The sequence below is a fragment of the Chrysemys picta genome, chromosome 5 (assembly GCF_011386835.1).
Source record: "Chrysemys picta bellii isolate R12L10 chromosome 5, ASM1138683v2, whole genome shotgun sequence".
Lineage (NCBI taxonomy): Eukaryota > Metazoa > Chordata > Testudines > Emydidae > Chrysemys > Chrysemys picta.
This window is the reverse complement of record NC_088795.1, coordinates 43152837-43173053: the sequence shown is the minus strand read 5'-3', so window position 1 is coordinate 43173053 and position 20217 is coordinate 43152837. Positions and strand designations below refer to the sequence as shown.

Below are 20217 nucleotides of genomic sequence, written 5' to 3'. Positions count from 1 at the left end.
GGTGCAGAGAGCAACACACAAGCAACACTGGAGAAACTCTGAAACCACCAATACAGCAAGAACCATCAAACTCAAAAAGTACACAACTACTTTTTTCCTCCTCTAGTCTCTCTCAGTTATAGAAATCTGAAACTTTACTTGTAGCAAGAATAAGTTAAAAAGCAGGCAGATGTGTGATTTTTAAGGTAAGGGTAGTCCCTTAAAGACTATATTTAATGAGAGAAACTGAACAGAACAAAGAAATCATCTGAACAAAATCAAAAGCTTATTTATTTAAAAGAACAGAAGGTTTGGACATAAACAGACATAAAACTCTTGCATAAACAAATATCGAACTACTATAAGAAGCCAAATTCTTCAAAACAATAAATCCAAAAAAATAAGCCAAAAGGTGATAAAATCTGAAACTATTTTACTTGACATCAACAGGTAACAGCATGATTTGGCTAATGCTTCGACAGGGTCTTCCGCTTAGCTGGAAGAACATTAGCCAAACCATGCAATTATCTGTTGAAATAAAGTCAGATCCTTTCAGTTTTTATCACCTTTTGGCTTGCCCCCCCTTTTAATTATTGCTTTTGATCGATCTGCCTTTCTAGTCATGTATACAATAGCTCACTACCCTGCAAGTAATTTTACTTGACCAGTTTGTTTACTGAATGTCCAAGAAACAACCTGCCATGGTTTCAGTAAACAAATCAGTGATGAAATAGGTTTAAAAATCTGTATCTGTACCCCCACATTTTTGTGACCAATTGTCAGTTCTATCAACTAGGTATTTTTACTCATTGGATTTTCTAGGAAATTTCAAAGATTTTTAGTGGTCCCGTTTAAATGCACATTTTTTCAAGTCTTACACATTCACTGTATCAAGAAGTAATTAACATCTCTCAACTTTTTCCCATTATGTTTTACAATGTGTCCTCTACAGATCAAGGTACAGTGCTTGGTAGACTAAATATCAGATAAAATACCAACATGAACATACATATAAAGAGAAAAAAATGTACATAGATCTGTAAGAAATGCACAATTTTCCCAATCAACAAGATACTCAGATTTTTTTTTTAAATATAAAAAAAAATGTGTCTCTGACATCTGGAAACAGTTATAAATTAATCACAAATTAGAAATAGTCCATTTTCCCAATCTTTATAACAAGCCTAATGTACCCTTCTAATATATATTCCTACCTTATAATATAAGCAAAGGGAAGATGTCCAAGACTGAAGTTAAACATTGTGCTGTGATCAATTAGGAGCACCTTAACTTGGGGGGGGGGGAGGGAGGTAGAGGGGGAGAGAGGAAAGTTGAATGTTTGGCAGGCTTGTTTGGCAACTTCTTTGAATGTCATAAATCAAAGATTTCAGAATATTTTTCAGCACGTATTCATGCCACTCCCAGTCTTTGTGTTGCTCCTTGGTGCAGAACTGACAACCAGACACACAAAGATTAAGACTGTAGGGACACTTGTTGCTATTGCAAATGTTTTCAAGGAGACGATCAAGGATCAGCCTAAAAATTACTGAGTTGAGAGTCCTTTTTTTCCCCAGACTGATATGTATTTGCAGATAAAACTGATTTAAACCAGCAATCTAAATTATAATAATGCAGATTATACCATTTTATTATAAAGTACAAAATTTTCAACCATTTCCACTGCATTCACATAGTTCACAATCAAAACAAAAGACTTCTACTATGAAATTTCTGCAATGGAGTTCATTTCAGACATTCCATTTACAATAAGAAATTCCTAAGCTCTCAGGAACGTAAAGAAAATTTGCTGTATACAGGTGAAATGAGCGTGTGTGTATATTACACACACACACAGTGAGTGTGAAAATGCACATATTCATTTCTCAAAGTGTATGCAGTCCACTCTGCCGCTGATAATCTTCATAAAACTGTCTTAGTGACTCAGGAATTCTAGGGGTCACAATACTCAATGCATGTTGAAAATGTCGTCCCATAATACATTTGGCCTGTATATCTTCCTGGAGGGCTAGAAGGGCTGCCTCTCTGCAGACTGCTGTTATCTGTAAATGAAAAACAAAAATAATTTACACACATTTTTTTCAATCTGAAAATTCACCTTTGTTTCCAGACCAAACATGACTTGAAACAAAACATGACAAATGAAGTCATCACAGAAGAACGTTCGTATATGCTGATGGCCTGGTTTTTACAGTGGCCCAGCTTCTAATGCTTGATTTCTATTGAATGGGAGTTGTGGGTGCTCAGCACCTCTGAAAAATCTAACTATAATAGATTGAACTTAAAACCTCAGTCCATTACACTTCAAATCATGTCACTATTATTTCTAATTTAATTACCATATGCTGCTCTACTGTTTTCAAATTCTCTGCAACGCCTGATAAATTAAAAATCCAATGATCAGTGACAAACAATCTGACATGTCTCCGTCGCTAAACCAGAAGAACAGATACTCCAAATCCCTGTGACCACTTTCCTCTTTAAACCCTAAGCTGGGAAAGAAGTAAATACAATTAATTCAGAGAGGAAAGCTGGGAGAAGGAAGGAAGGAAGGAGAGAGAGGTGTGTAGAAGGGGAAGAGGGTTATGGTCTCATACTCTGAAATGTGTTTTTAAGCTCTCTGGACTTCAGACAGCGGAAACAGACTGATGCCAGTGTCACTCTAAAGACACATTACTGTGGTGAAAAGAGATTGTGGAATGAAAAGAGATATTGTGATTTCCAGTGCAACAGGGAAAACAGTGATTGATATTGACTGCACCCTTATATCTGTAAATGAAAGAGCCAGCTGAAACGCATTTGTCCAGCCATTCAGCATATTTTCTCTGTTTGTTCACTTACTGAAAAGAGTTCCACTGCTTATGCTGTGCTAATGGTTGCCAAAGCCGTTAGTCGCTTTTTAGAGGATTTAGCAGCATGTTTAGGAAGCTTTCACAAAAAAACACGCACGGATTTAGATGGCTTTGTCAAGTTACAACAATATTACTATTAGTTCTGTGCTGCTCTAATGAGCAGTGAAGCTAAAACACTGCTGTTATGTATTTTAATGCTTTTCAGTAGTGCAGAGACACTGAATTGTTGAAGGATTGCTGAGATTTAATGCATCAACCTCTTACAGAGATAAATAAGACCTAACAAAGTTCTAGAAACTAATGTAAATATCCTGACCATTACACTAGTAGAAGGGGAATATTTCCCAATTCCTATCTATCACAGTTATAAAGCTACTTCAAATTAAATAAAACCTTTAGAAGGAGAGCAAACTATTGTGAAATTGTAGACTAAAAATAGGCCTGAACCAAAACCACATCCAAAAAACCCACCCTGAACTTTGAAATAACATGGATCTTTGAAGTTCAGACCTTTTCTCCCTAATACATTGTATGCCACGGCATTAGTTTTTCATTATACCAAATGGAATAACTCATTTTTACATGTTGATAATTTGTTTTCTAAAATCTTTTCAGATCCACCAATGGAGAAATAAAGAACAACAGATTTTCTTGGACAAATCTGCCTAAAATGATCATTAATCATCTAGAACATTAGAGCTACTGAAGCAAAATATCACTCAACCAGCAGAAATGCAATGGTGAATGGCTTGTGTATTTTTTACTGCTGGAAGCTGCAATATAGGGCAGAGTGAGGAGGAGCACCGGTTTGGCAGATGTAATAAGACTTTAGAAAAAGAGGAAGCAAACGTTACTACTTTATCTCCCTCTATTTCACAGATATACTGATACACAGAGGAGGAATTTGCCTACCAGCCAATACTTTCAATGGTTTTTATGTTGCCTGTAGGCTCCTGCCAAGAATATCAGCAACAGTGACCATAATTAACTTCCAAAGGCCACTGAGTTCTTTTGTTTCTAGTTTTACTCTTAAGGACAGTGCAAGAAAGCTCCACAGTATTAGAGAATTATAGGATATAAACAAATCCCACTAAATCGATAAATTTTGTTTGGTTTTCAGGACTATTAGAATTGCTCAGATGAGAAAATCAAATAATTCATAAAAATAATTAATGTTATTAATTTTGCCTCTTCTTCTAGTTACATTCAGAACGCAAACCTTTTATTATTCAAAATTGTTTGACTAAATCTGTCATACATTAATGTACTCCAAGGCTTTCTGTTACACAATATTCAAAATTTGGGCCGTTGTGATTGGTCATGTAAATTACATGGTATGATTTATAGTCCATTGCTGACTTAGAATATCAGGTAGGTGAAATGGAGGATTAAGGAAAGCAAATTTGAAGTAAGTTTTAAGTGTGCAAGCTTAAAATATTCTTCCCACAAGCATTCTCGCTGGTAAAAGTCAACCCTATGTCCACTTGTGCAAAGAGAACACAAAAGTGATTTGAAATTGAATTTGGTTTGATAAATTTACTTGCATTATTTGCCCAGTTCTACTGTTCAAGTACATATTATTACAGTTTCTTCAGTTCCTCTGCCTACCTGAACAATTAGTACTAGACTGCATGATGCGGAATGGAGTGAGACAAAGAGAAAAGGGAAGAGAAAGACCCTAGAACCAGTAGAAGGAAAGAGAGGGCTCAACAGCATGCTCTCCCCCTATACCAGAAGGCCGCAGAAACTCTACAGTTGCAGGACTAGTGGGATGGAGGAATTTTTGAAAGAAAGTTGAGGAGCCAGGAAGCAAGCTTCTCTCCAAACGTGGCAGAAACACACCAGGAAATCTGGTGGAAATCAATGCTGCTGACAGAGCATTATTTCCGCCCTCCAGGCCTTCTATGTATCTTGTAGGATATAGCCCATAAAGGCATTCATTGTTTTATTACATTTCTTTCCTACCCTGAATAATATTGTTGCCCCTTCTTCAGACACTAATTTCCCATTCTGAAAACAGTGTTGCACCTCTGCTGAGCAGTAGTAGAAATCTGGAGCCTTGCTAGAGTTGCCAACTTTCTAATTACACAAAACTGAACATCCTTGTCCCGCCCCTTCTCCAAGGCTCTGCCCCCGCTCACTCATTCCCTCTCCCTCTGTTGCTCGTTCCCCCCACCCTCACTCATTTTCACCTGGCTGGGGCAGGTGGTTGGTGTGCAGGAGGGCATCAGCTAGGGGTGCGGCAGGGGATGAGGGGTTTGGGGTGCAGGAGTGGGCTCCAGGCTGAGTCTGAGGGGTTCGGAGTGTGGAAGGGGGTTCCCAGCTGTGGCAGGGGGTTGGGGCACAGGAGGGAGTTTGGGCTGCAGGTGCTGGGAGAGAGTTTTGGTGTGTGAGGGGGCTCAGGACTGAGAGTTGGGGCACAGGAGGGGGTGCAGGCTCTGGGAGGGAGTTGGGGTGTGGGTAGAGTTTCAGGTTGTGGGCTCTAGGTGGCGCTCACCTTGGGCGACTCCCCACAAGCGGCAATATGTCCCTTGGCTCCTAGGAGTAGGCACAGCCAGGCGGCTCTGCGTGCTGCCTCTACCTACAGGCACCACCCCCGCAGCTCACATTGGCCAATAGGCGCTCAGGTCAGGGGCAGCACACGGAGCTTCCGTGGCTGTCCCTCCACCTAGGACCCAAGAGACACATCGCCATTTCCAGGAAGTTGCATGGAGTCAGGTTGGGAGCCTGCCAGCCCCATGTCAACCGGACTTTTAATAGCCCAGTCAGCTGTGCTGACCGGAGCCGCCAGGATCTCTTTTCGACTGGGTGTTCTGGTCGAAAACTGAACACCTGGCAACCCTAACCCTTGCAGGTCAACTTCCAGTATAAGAAATCAGTGACACAGTGTCGGAGTACATTCTAAGTGTAACTTGTTTATTTATACACATACACCAGTCCTGGTCACAAACAGCATGTAAGGTAATTTTCCCCCCCAGGAATCTCACCTCATCACCAATGCCCAGTTACCGAGGAGCAACTTTTCCTCCAGAATTGACTCTAATCGGAACCCAACAGTAAACACTGCTGCTGCTTGCACAGGTCTGTCTCCAGCCAGAATAGTATATAATCAAGACTACCAACCACCACAAACATTCCTTCCAAGAGTAAAAACTTGCTCACACACCAAGGAAAGGAACTTGGAAGACTATGTATAATAGCACCACCTGCTGACATCTACCACAACAATATGAAATGACTGGATGCACTGCAAGTGAAATGTGGTTGCTCATGCAACACTTATTTTTATTTTGCCAATTTTAGCAGTCTCCAGAATTTGGAAAATGATGCTAGAAATAATATAGATATTTATTCTTTGTATAATGTAAACTAGTCTGAGATTTTCTAAGAACCACCTGAAATACAGTTCATGGAAATAAAGATTTTAGCACTTCCACTGATTTTCAGCAAAAGTCTAATTTATTCAACTAGAAATACAGGTATCAAATCCTCTGGGTCAAAAAATTACACCCTGAAGACTACACTCAAAATCCCAAAGCAACTCTCTATGATCTAGCTCTTGTTCTGAAGAATAAGAAAAACTTCCTAGGAGATGGAGGCAAATGACAGTCAGCACTTTTCATCACAACATACTTCGTGCACCAAACTTATTGTTTACACATAAGAGGGTTTTGGTCATGGTTTCTGTGGAAAACAGAAACTTGGTCTTGGGTTTGGAAAAGGCAGAATTTTCTGTGTCTCTACATTAATGGTAAAGTCTTTAACTGTTAAACAACTTGAGCTGGGCTCTCATTTCCAAAAATGACAGACAGAGAACATTAATTTATCCATGAAAGGAAAAAGATGTTGATATCTTTCTCCCTTAATCTTGAAATGACCATCACAAGAAGGAGATAGAAAAACAATGTGACATAGAACAGAGCCTTCTGCCTTTAGTGACAGCATGAACAGACTATGAGCAGGGCTGATGGGAAATGCAGATATACTTCCAGGAGGTTACAAAAAAATCAGCAAAGAGTCCTGTGGCACCTTATAGACTAACAGACATATTGGAGCATGAGCTTTCGTGGGTGAATACCCACTTCGTCAGATGCACCCACGAAAGCTCATGCTCCAATACATCTGTTAGTCTATAAGGTGCCACAGGACTCTTTGCTGCTTTTACAGATCCAGACTAACACGGCTACCCCTCTGATACATAAAAAAAAAAAAAAATCAGGAAATCTTGAATCCACTGCCACCATATTTAAAACTAGGAGCTCCCACCTGGAACTTCGTTTCACTACATGGAAATTCACTTGAAATTTCCCCTCAGAGACACAAAAGGATTACAGTGGAAAGGGACAAGTGATCTTAAATATGTTTGGGCCATGTTAAGTATATGTGAAATACTCTGCCAATTTTTCAGAAACACCTGGACAACTTCCCACAATCTCAGGTATGCAAAGGGCACTCCCTAACTTTCTGAGGAAAAGGGATTTGATAGATTTGTGCCACACTCTTCAACACCTTATCCTGAGTCTCACCAATGTGGATGGAAACTAGATCATTTTTCCTAATGAGATGGCAGATGAACACAAGCGCAACTACAAGTTTCTTCAGCGTACCATGGATGGAATGAATCTTTTGCTTTTTTCGATAGAAGTAATGTAAGGTTTCTTGTGCACTTATCCAATATTGTTTTGTTCACAAAGGCCTAAAATTCAGGGAGGCATACAGCAAAGTGAGTAAATGAGAACAACGAAATAGTATGGAAAAATAATCCAAACTATGAATGACTTCATGCTATCACCATCCTAGTAAAAAGAGCAAATTTAATACATGCAAGTACAAGTATGTATCCTTTCAATAGCACAAAGGTCAGAGAAAAGCAATAAATAGATTATATAAGACAACTGCAGTCTTGGTGGGAGAAAGAAATTTCCCATGATATGAAATGTCTTCCTTAGGAAATCCAATTCTTCTATCTTCAAGTGCAAAAGAGACAAGTGCGCTAGACTTTGCATGCTATGAAAAATAAGAATAATATTATGCCCCCTTCAGAAAAGTGAAGTTATGGTAAAGCTACCGACAAATTTATAGTATTTATAATACAACATAAAATATAGTAATTTTCTTTGTCTGGCAGCATTGACTGGTAAAATGATGAAGACATTAATGAAAGTCAGAAACAACACAGTGATTAATCAATTAGCAACAGACCAGGCAATATGTAATTAAGAAATTATTGTAGAGGTGCAGGACATTTCCTGGGGATTAGTAACCAGCTAGGAGGAGTTGAAAGTTTGAGGTGTAGCCGAAAGCTGTTAATCCCATACGGAACACAGAAAAGTACTTAAATTATTAGTGCTATTATAAGCTAAAACTAAAACAAATATTTACACATATGGGTTTTTTTTCTAAATGGGATGATAGAGAACTACATTACCCATTAGTCTGACTGCTTGGATCATCTCTCAGAATATCATTCACTTTCTAATCACATTAATAAAGCAGATTAACAAAAACATGGAGGTACCAACAAAGGAGCTGAACCACCCACAGGGAACTCTAAGCTCAGGAGGAAAAATAACTAATTTACAAATCTTACTATGCAAGTTAAGGAAACTAGTTTATGAAATGACTGTATGAAAAAAGAAAAATTGTCACTTGCCATCTTAACTGATATCCCCCTCAAAGCCACACAGGATCTCACAGCTGTATTACAAATATGAGGGATATTAAAATAGATTTAAATCTTAAAAATAAAATAAGCACCAGTTACTGTTCCTAAATAAGCATCACTCAGGATAACCCTTCCTCCCCCCAAACCAATGGTTAAACTGGCTGATTCAACTTGGCTGACTCCCACCCATTTTGGCATTAAGCGCCAACTCTTTCCAGTGGGCTGAAAGTCCTTTTCAACTTCTTTGTATTTAAAGTGCTCTAAATAGCTTTCAAGAACGCTAAAAAGAAATGAGTTTCTGTGTTAAAGTCTGAGGTATTTTCAAGAAAGTGGTTTTGTTAACACACAGGCTGCTGGGAACACCTGTGAATGTTGAGTTTAATTGGGCTGCAGCTGGTGCTGATTGTATGTGGGTAACTACCATACTGATTGGCTGGCTGCACACTGTGTTGCATTTTTCTTTTTTCCTTCCTTTCTAGCTTGTTCCCCCGCACCCCCAAGTAGATGTTGTAAGGGGTTGTGTGTGAGAGGGATTAGGAACCTAAACCAGAATGGTATCCTGTGGTTTGTGAATAGTGCAAATTGTGGTGCTTCCTGGATGAAGACTACCTGAAAGACTGTTTCTGCATGGTGTGCAGCTAACTAGGCGCTCTAAAAGGAAGATTATAGATCTGGAGTGCCAATTTTCCCACTCAGCATTCAGAAGAGTGAAAAAGACTCATAAATGACATTTTAAAAAGACATGAATAATCCAAGGGCCAAACCCTGAGGGCCAAGATGTCTGTTTTTACTTAGTCTTTTCTCATGCAAACTCCCATCAAAGTCAGGATGTCTGATTCTCCTCTCCTTTAATGTAAACAAGAAGTGATTCCACTGTATAAAAACAGAGTAATGACATGTCTATCTAGTGAATTAGTCTGCACTAGAGGGCTGTGTGCACTAGCATGTTGCACCCAAACTGGCCCAGGCAGATCCTGCTGGCATGCATTAAAAGTTCCCTCGTGCGCATTAAATGTGCTACTATTTGAACAGTATAGTAATTCTCAGTTGAAACAGTTCTACATTTATGTGCACGAGGGAACTTTTAGTGCACACTAGCAGGGTCCACACAGGCCAGTAAGCACACAACAATCTAGTGAACAGTGGAATCCACACCCCTCTAGTGCAGATTAATGCACCATGTAGACAAGCCATACATGAGAAGAGAATCAGATCCATGAAGTTTGTCATGGAAGACTCTTAAAAATCACAGAGTAGACAGCAGCCTGGCAGATGAACTGTTGCAGGCACAACAGACAGGAGGAGGTATGGAGACGGAGACAGAGACAGCGCTAATTGTGTGCTAAAATTGAACTTTGCTTCCCACTGATTCAGTGAGAACCAAACAATAACTAGGTATCCCTAGATTTGGGCTTTTCATACAAAAGTGAAAAAAAGGACATCAAGGTGCCATGCAAACTCAATTTTCTTTAAAACAGGACTGAACCAAAATGCTTTTAAGTAGCTAGAAATGGAAGTTTTGGGTATCATATTTGAAAATCGAAGGTTTTAAGTCAGTATTTGCATCTTACTGCAAATAATCCTATTTTGTCTGTAAAAGAACCTCAGGGATGATAATGAATGCTGTGCCTGAATTTTTTATCTTCTCTTAGGTTATTATAATATTTTTACTCCTTTAGGAAAAGGATAACTCCAAAAGGAGTAAAAGGAATAGGAATAACTCTGATTATGCTGCAAAAGGAATAACTCTGATTATCCTGCAAAGTGTCCCCATTGATACAAAACCAATAATGTTACTAAGGGCTGGTCTACACTGGGGGAGGGGAGGCCTGTCGATGTAAGTTACGCAACTTCAGCTATGGGAATAGCGTAGCTGAAGTCGACGTATCTTATTTCGACTTACCTTGGGTCCTCACGGCGCGGGATCGATGGCCGCAGCTCCCCCATCAACTCCGCTACCACTGCTCGCCCTGGTGGAGTTCCGGAGTCGATGGGCGAGCGTTCGGGGATTGATATATCGCGTCTAGACGAGACGCGATATATCGATCCCTGATAGATCGATTACTACCCGCCGATTCGGCGGGTAGTCTGGACGTACCCTTAGATCAATTACTCAAAAGACATATCAAATCCTTGGCAAGAAATAAATCTTCAATCTCTTCATTATGCTGAATAATACAGTTCCTTTTTAAAAGGCTGTGTTCTATTTTTGGCAATTTGGAAAAAGAACTAATATATCACAAACATAGTGAAGTAAAAGTCCATTCACAATACAGTTCACATTCTGTAAAGAATCTAGCTATCTATTCTACAAGTTCTTATACTATGCCCATCACAGTAGCATCAGAGTGCCTACGGTAAATACCTGAATACTAAATTAGAGCCACAACTAGCTCACACAGATCTTGACCAGTAATCACTATTTTATATTACTTTCCTATGTCACAGAGGTGTTTTGATGATAAATACATTAAAGATTCTGAGGTTCTCAGATACTATGGTAATGGAGACCATATGTGTCTAAGACAGACACATAGATATCACTTCAGTTTTTAATAATATGTATTTGAAATGTTATTAATTACTTCAAGTAAAAGTTCATAGACAAGATAAAGCCTTTAGCATCCTAATACATAAGCAACATCTTGAGACATAAGGGCTTTTATTTTGATACTCTCCTCTACAATAATGTGCTTTCATAAAATATTATTTATATAAATCAGGGTGCTTCTTTACTCTTTCTGGTTAGTAAAAACAAGCGTTCAGTAAAAGTCATAACATTGAATAGTTTATTAAAGAAAAACCAGACTTGTAGGAAAGACGACGGAACTTTGCAATTCATGATTGATGAGGATTTCCTGTCAACATGAGAGAGGACAGACAGTATAATTTATGTATATCCTCCATTCATGATCCAAAAGATTGTCCGACCAGTCTCTGCTAGCCAGACACAGGTTCAGAAGAGCAGATTGAAGAAATGTAACAAACAAAACCTGCCATCTCTACAGATTTTATTAGATAAGATCAGTAAAGGACTGGAAGTTGGTGTTTAGAAAAGAGGACAAAATATGAGCTTCAGGTTAAAAAAACAATATGCCATGCTTGAGGAGAAAAACCTCAATCATGAATGGCAAAGCTTTCCTGTGTATTACTACAACTTTGCTTCTATATTTAGTATTAAATCAATGCTTCACTTTTTTGTTTAACCATTTATACACACATAGAGGAGGGCATTAGGCCTATGTGACAAATGTGTAGCATAGGTTTTGCAAGTGCTCACACCACTTGTACACATAATCTGACAATGAGAGTTCTATGCCTGTGTGTGTCTCCAACTGTCATCCCCTACTCTCAGTTGAGGAATCTGTGCTTCAGATCCATCTCCTGGCTTCCTGGTCTATATATTGTCATCACCAGAGCCCACAGAACCTCACAAACAGGTGACAACTTTTGGCTAAGATCAAGTATCAGATGGGTAGCCGTGTTAGTCTGGATCTGTAAAAAGCGACAAAGAGTCCTGTGGCACCTTATAGACTAACAGATGTATTGTAGCATAAGCTTTCGTGGGTGAATACTTTGTCAGACAGGACTCTTTGTCGCTACAAACAGGTGAGGGAGTGATCACGGGCAACTGGGCAGTCATGGAAATATAGAGGCAGGGGTAATGTTATAGGTAGAGAATGAGCTTGACATGTCCGGCACATGCAATTGCTCATTTGGCACTGCAAAACCTATGGTCCTTTGTGTTTATGTGGGTAAACATCACAGAGAGCTAGACGTATATATATGTACATGTATCTGTCATGCTTATCATTCTACGATGCTTACATACATATATACACACAGCGAGCAGAAGAGATAGATGAGGTACATGCCTAGAATCAACCACAAGGACTATTCAGGAATTACAGCATACTGTTTTGTGTGATGAGGTCTAAATGGAATAAATCAAGTGTCTTTGCATATATTTCTATTCATTCTGGCATGATTTAACAGCCAGAGTGATTTTTTGAATGTAGTTGTAAGCTTTATTTTTTCCACTGTCTCTTTAAAAAATTACTACACATGGTATCTTTCCAAGCAATATATTAAACGTGTAAATTCCAATTTAACCTTTGTAACTACAAGCCCAAAATGCCGGTTACTTTCCAAAACTTACAAAGTTGATATGGATCCCATCACTCTGGCAGAGACATGGCATAGCTGAACCTTTAACAAAATAATTCTGTAACATGACGAGTTTTTACATGCTGGGACAAAATATTTTTAAACAGCATTCTTTGCCAACTTCTAGTTTCAGCTATATTTGTGCAACTTAAAAACAAAACAAAACCCCACGTGTTTCCATACAAGATTAAGCGCATTTCTGGTTAAACTCAGAATTATTTCATTCTCATATAAATATTTCAGTGAGAAAGTTTAACTTCCTCCCTTAGGAGGAGAAGAAAGCTAAGCCTCTAAAAAATCAGAAAGACTATACGTGTGTGTGTGTGTGTTTGTGTGTGTACATCTATATCTATATAAAATAGTTTTTTTACTTGTACATACACATACGAACACTTTTTAATTAAAAGTGATTAACAGTGTAGTGTGTTCACACTTACAGTACACTGTTACTGCAGAAAATGTGTGAATGTCCCCAGCAAGATGGATTGAATTACGCCAACTAAAAATCTTCTGAGACTTGCAGGACACGTCATAGCTGTAGGTAGTGCTATCTTAGGGACCTAGGTAGAAAAAAACAGCCTTTGCAGCTGCTGGCTTACAAAAGGCATTACAGTTACGGCATTAAACAGCTGCTTATGACTGCTCTCTTCTCAGGAGCAGAGATAGGGAGACCATCTTGCTTTGACATGATGTCAGGTGACACATTGAGTGTATACCATAATGTAGCATGGGAAGACAGAATATTTTGCAGCTGCCTGATGTTTAGTCAGCTGGGCCTCACTTCTCCCAGTCTGATTACTCCTTTTTAAAATTCAGTTGGGTGAAGAAATCGAGACCTTTTGGGCTCCTGTCCAAACAAGGCATGTAAAGAAAGAGAAGGAATTTTGTAAGGTTCCTCATGCCCTACTTGTCTGTGGGAACTGGGACAGCAGCCCTCTCTTTAGTAGGTCAAGAGTAAGAGATTTCTCCCTCCCTCTGTTTTTTTCCTTAACAACCAAAGAACACCCTGGACTAGTCCTTCACTCCTAAGAGTGTCACAGAGCAAGAGCATTACAATACTGCTAGCGCTCTAGTCATTTCTATGGATTGCTATAGCCAGTAAAAGGAACACAGAAAAGTCTGTGGCATAAAGATGATCAAACTCTTCTCCCCTTTCCACCTGACTTGCCTCACAACTCCCAGTAGGTAGTGGTCTACACTGGTTTCTGATTCTTTGCAGCAGGCTGTTTTTCTAAATAGTGACCATGGCTGTCTGCTACCGATCCTGCACAGAAAGCCACTCATCCCCGCCCCCCGCCCAAACAAACAAAAAACTAGCAGAGTTTTTACCTTGAATAAAAGGAGGAGAGCAAGAAATGCAGTTAATCCACTAGGAACTTTACTATTGCTATTGATTTAACATGGAAGGCACAGATACTATGATGATGGGCGGCTGTATAAAACCAATAGATAGATGAGAGAATGATATTATACCAGTGATTTACTTTTTCGTTTAACCATTTATACATAGGTATGTGGAGAGGGGGGGATGTTAGCAAAAAGTTAGTTAGATAGGGTCCACGGACCTTAATGTAAATATTGTAGAGTCCATAACAGAAATTCTCTTGCCTTTGTATATGACATTCCCCCGTGCCTAAATGTCTAGGGAACTTCCCTGGGGAAAACCTGCAGGAAGGGAGTCATTTCCCTTTGGGCAAACAGAATGCTAGGGTTTGGCATAGTATGGAGTTTAGTGTTCAACTACCAGACCCTGCCAGAACCCTGTGATGTCCAATGTTCTTCGTCACTCTCTGTGGACATTCTAATGCATGGGTATTATTTTTATTTTCATTGTGGCAGTGCCCAGAAGCTCCCTTTCTTCCTGACTGTGAATAGAATCCCTGCCAGGGTAAACTCCTACACCATCACAGGGATGAAAGCAAGTTGGAGAGAAATGGCTGCTTGAAGAAGCTGCAACTACCTTAGATGACAGGGAACGTGTGGAGAAAGAGCTGAAAAATGTGAACTGCTACAGAATTAAGCAGAGTACCAATCAATAACAGAAATAAAAAACAAAAAGAAATGTTATTACAAACATCAGCAGAGCTAGCTTTTGGGACCCGTATAATCCATAGCCCAGGAGGGAGCCATATTTGGGGGACAGTCATAAACTGAATACAGCATTGTAAGGTCCACTGCATGCATGTGCTGATCAGTGCTTTGCTGACTTTACCTACCAAAGATCAGTGTGCTCTCTGCTCTGAGAGAAGACCCAATTGACCTTTCCCTTTCTCACCTACCATCACGTGCGTAAGTAAAATCAACTGCCTCTGTCCTCACAGCTATGGGTGGGGAGGAAGTAAAATGAGATGAGGAAAGGGAAAAGAGAGAGAAGAGATAGACACGATTTGTGTGTGGAAGGAGAAACTGAAGAGATGGGAGCCCCCGTAGAATAACCAAAATCCTAGCCAGTCCTAAACATGATTTTATAGTCAGAAGAGTGAGAATAGAGAAGTCTGTAGTGGAAGTTCCTTCACTAGTAACAGGCAAATATAGGTTAGGCAGGCACTTTAAAATAACTAGTATTTTTCTTGGGGACTGAGTGACTTATGCTGGCACTAAATATTACCTGTCTCTAAGATCTATAATTCTGTGGAAACAGTCTCCATCAGGCAACTTGCACTGCACATTTGTAGTACATTTTTCATGAATTTTGATAAATACATTGAACATGCAATCAAATTATACCATTACACAATAAAACAGATCTGTTGCCCTCAGTGCCTCATGGTGTAACTCAGAGGAAGCTGATGAGAAACTACATTACTTAACCAGAATATGCAGATTATTTACTATTGTTTCAATGCAATCTCAGTTCTATAACTTCTTACTTGTCAGTTAAAGCTAATGACATCTTCATCTCACTCTGTCTTTCTAGTATCTTTTTGTCCATTGATATTATTTCAAACTCTTCTCATGAGGCCCGAGTAAATGAAATGTGCACAGGGATTCTCTGTGTAAATGTGAGGGAAATGGGGACCTACCCAAGTTCTAGATTATTATAATTACTATTTGTATTAAAGTAGGTGCCCAGAGGTCCTGACCAAATCAGGACCCCTCCCCCACCCCGATTATGATAGGTCCTATATAAACACACAGTAAGAGACAGTTCCTGCCACAAAAAGCAAACAATTTAAAGAGACAAGACAGACAAAAGGTGGTAAGGGAACCAGAGACAGACATGACATGTCTTGCCCAAGTGCCAGATCAGTGACAGAGCCTGGAATTGAACCTAAGTTTCCTGACTCCCTCTCCTGTGTCTTATCCACATGAACTGCTCTGTAACAATACTGAAGTCTATAGGTTGCACTAGACTCAACTGTTTCATCTCTACTCCCATATGAGGGTTTTAGATGGAGGTACCACCTAGTTATGGACCAACTGGCCATGAACCCTGGACCACTCTCAACCTGCCCGCACACATTTCCTCCAGCTCTAATGTGAATGGAAGCCCTACAGAACACAGCATGTAACAGGGAGTGGACCCCTCTAAATAGACTCACTTTGGCTTGCTACTCCCTTATCAGGCAGTGGAAGCAGATTAGTACTACTGCTTTTGAGGTGTACGCTCCTGCAGGTAGATATGTGTGTAGGATTTAGGAAATAATGAATATAATCCTTATTACAACTTCCCAGGTAATTACAAAATAAAAGAAAGAAAACTCCCAGACTTACAAACAACAATGCACTGCAAGTCTGATAGCAGATGCTGTACATGCATTGGTTTGTATATAGAACCTGGAACCAATTATATGTTTTCTGTCTGTCTGCTTTTTTGTTTTTTTGGTTTTTTTTTTTAAAGATAGGAAGGATTAAAAAAGTCTCCACATCCCCACCACTGATATCAAGTTGCAATACATACCATGAACACCATCAGACTTCAGGGTAATCATGCACATTTTTAGTCCTATAAGGCAACGTTTTAAAGGATGAACTGTCAATGTCAGGTTGGGATTTCATGGTTTCTTTTGTTTTGCATCACCCAACATTTCCTTTATTTACACATATGTCCAAATTTGTTAACGTCAGGCATACAAAATTGTCTAAGCTGATCATGTGTGCATGAAATATCTGAAATGTGTGTTCAAATGCTACCTTTGAGTGTGCAAGTTATGGAATATAATGACATTTCAAATTTGAAAAATCTGGCCCATAATATAATGGACATCATTTTCTATTTAGCAGGTGTCTGTGACTGGCAATATTTACATTGTAACTAAGATAGTTCTGGCAATAAATATGTACATGTAGGCACAGTGAAATCTTCTAATGGTGAAGTCAATTATTTCACAAAACTGTTACTGAAATTGCAATTGTCACATTGCAATGCACTAAAACAATTTGGGACTTTTATTTGCCTTCATTAAATGGTGTTTCACTAAAAATAAAGTCTGCAATAAGCATGTTCTATTGTAAAGCTATGCACATGTATACCACTAATTCCCCCAAAAGGATACTTTGCTATAGATCATTCAAAATCCTATGTAACAAATATTTAAATATTTATGCTGCTTTTTTGGGGAGACGAAGTCCTTCCACCCCCAAATGGACACAGTATTCAAATTTCATCGCCAAACATTATATCACGTCTTTCCCAAAGTTAATTTTTAATTTCCTGACTAAGTTGCATGATAAATTTTCAAATAGTCTTGGCACTCACTTCACGGCATGCATGGACCTAATTGTAGGAGTGAATGCAGAGTCAGCCCTAATGGAAACCTCCAGACTAACTGAACGATTTCTGCAAAATAAGTTAGATGGTTAAATTAAGTTCCAGAAACCACTGCAATTCAAAAAATGATTACAAATGTAATATAATGGGCTCTCCATAAAGGGATACAGGTGTCTTAAACATGTCACACAAAATTTGATGATTTTCTGTTTTGATTTTTTTCTAATGCCACAATTCACAACTCGCATATGTTAGGGATGGCTATAAATCTTTGCACCTTGCACCTTAAAAGACTTTTTCCTTCTATTCAATTTTCTTTATTTTACCTTAAGTCACCCTAATCATGCTCACATCTACTACTGATGATTATATTAGCCCTAAAAGAGTTCTTAAACAAATGAAAAGTACTGACTTCCATTCCTAAAAGTCCTGCTTCCAATTTTCTAAAGGAAATTAAATAATGTATAAATCAAATCCTGGGCTCAGGCCCAGGCAGCTGAACATTGCTTTGTCCTTTCAAAGAGAAGAGGAAGTGTCTGCTGCAGAAGGGACAAGCCAAGAGAAATAAAGCTTAACCTCAGCTCCATGTGAAAGCAATTTGGGATAATCGAGGGAATCTGCAAATAGGTTAAAAATGGGACCACATACTAACAGGAGAACTATACATGGAAGTCAGAAATGTATCAAGAGCTGATCTCTGCCTTGGGAAGTGACATATTCCTAACATTGTTTGCAGTGTTATAGTTGTGCTGGTCCCAGGATATTAGAGGGACAAGGTGGGTGAGGTAATAGCTTTTATTAGACCAACTTCTGTTGGTGAAGGGGATAAGCTTGGGGTGGGCTACAAAAGGCAGGAAGAAGAGGAGACAACAAACAGGAAGTGAGAGATCTATTTATAGCTGACAATTGTCAGGTCATGGTAATCTTGCCATTTTTGAGCTTCCACGATTTAGGAATAAGTTCAGTCACACAACTTGAGGACAAGCCAGCTATGTAGCTAGTGTTTAAGTGGATTGTCATTTTATTTCTTTATTAAAAGAATTTTCTAGTTGTGCCTAACCCAGCGCTCTAGCTATCCTTCTCAAACTGGTGGACCGCAAAGCACTTGCTATTATTCACAAACAACTGGCTTGTCATATGGGGCTGGCTCCTCCCCTTTAATGAAATATATCATCTGGGAAACAAAGAAAACTAAAAATGTGCTAAATACTGTCCTAATATTATTTGCCATGTAACTGCTGTAATTACCACAGGGCTTTATATGACTAATGGGAGGAGATATATTCCATGAGATGATTCTCTCTCTTAAAATGAGGTCCACATCATCTGAAAGCTTTTAATGAAAGTTTACAGTAGATCTGAACACCCTCAGAATTTTGCTTCCATGTGAATGGGAGTGGGGAAGGTTCATTATCTGAACCCAGCTCTGAATTTCAGAGTTGATCTTCATCTGCATAATTAGACTTAACCAAAACCCTAAATATAACCCAAACTTTGGTGAAGTGGCAGAGAGAAAGGTAGATGAAATCTGGATAGGAAGTCTGCACTTAATCAATACCACCACTACTATTAACTAATAAAATCTTACTTGCCTTATCTCTAGAAAGCTACAATCTAAATAATTTTAGATACAATACAGTTGACCATTTGGCTTCATGGAATAATCACTTGCCAGAGAAACAAATCACAGCAGAAGATTTCAAAGTCCATGGCTTAATCTAGTAAGCAACATGAAGACTGATTTTCAGCACATCGTTTATTCAACTAACCAAAAAATAAACTGGGCTGCTGGCAAAAATATGAGATTTGCCAGTTTATGGCTATTATGTACAAATATGAATTTCAGTGGAACTTTGTTTGACAGTTACAAACATGTGGGGGAAACAAACAATGAAGCAAGTAAATATTCAGAAATTATTTTAAAGTACAGAGTTTATATGTACATCCCATTGTGTTTATTTGTTAATATTCAGAGGATCTAGACTAACTACTAAAACTATTTAAATCACAGTTTATAGTTCATCCTAATGTTAGACATCCTTGATTTAAAAAGAATATATATTAACCAAGAGGCACCAAACATTGACTTTCTCCATACATTTTATATGTATCAGAGTAATAGTATAAACTGCATAAAGAACAGTTAGATTTAAACAGGCAACTCAGTAAGTCATGATCTTTAGGATTTTCTTTTCCTCGTCCTAACCACAAAGATTCTATGCTAATTAAACATTTGTAGTTAAGGCAGTGTTTAAAAAAAACAAATCAAACAAGGAAACAAAGTCTTTAGTGTGACCACAGGACTTTATATAAACATGACTAGTCAACTCATCTGTCAGACCTCTAGGATTTCCCATCACTTTGTCTTTGTAGGGCACCAAATGTCATTAACAAAAAAACATTGAACATGAAGATGGAATTAGAGAATTAGTAAGTTTTCACAGAATGTGGTTGTTTGCCATTTTTTAATTTAAATGGAAACTATGCTGCTCACACATGAAAAGAGATGGGGAACCTAAAAAGGGGAGAGGTACCTTTCTCTCTTTCAGGCCCTGCTTCGAGAAAGCATTCCTATTCAGGAAAGCACTTAAGCACATGCTTATCTTTAAGTTCCACTGGAGTCACTAAGCCTTAAGCACATGATTAAAGTTAAGCATGTACTTAAGCACTTTCCTGAATAGGGATGCTTAAGTGCTTTTCTGATTTGGGGCCTAAGCAAAGTCCCACAGAGAAATTTACCATGCATGTGTTCAACCAACAGACAAATTATTCTTGGTACTAGATGATACTTAATTGTTCTGCAAGATTTCAGACTCAACAATAAG

General features: G+C 38.7%; 1 protein-coding gene across 3 annotated transcripts in view; it reads right to left on the bottom strand.

Annotated features, from left to right (window-relative positions):
- Positions 1 to 243: 243 nt before the first annotated feature.
- AFG2A (AFG2 AAA ATPase homolog A) overlaps positions 244 to 20217 on the bottom strand; it is a 292859-nt gene continuing 272885 nt past the window's right edge. For all 3 annotated transcript variants that reach the window (XR_010601332.1, XM_005290348.5, XM_024106384.3), the window contains one exon: positions 244 to 2039. Coding sequence is in view for 2 of the 3 variants with exons in the window: in XM_005290348.5 (XP_005290405.2) it covers positions 1863 to 2039 (177 nt within the window). In the remaining variant the exon portion in view is untranslated. The remainder of the gene's footprint in view (positions 2040 to 20217) is intronic.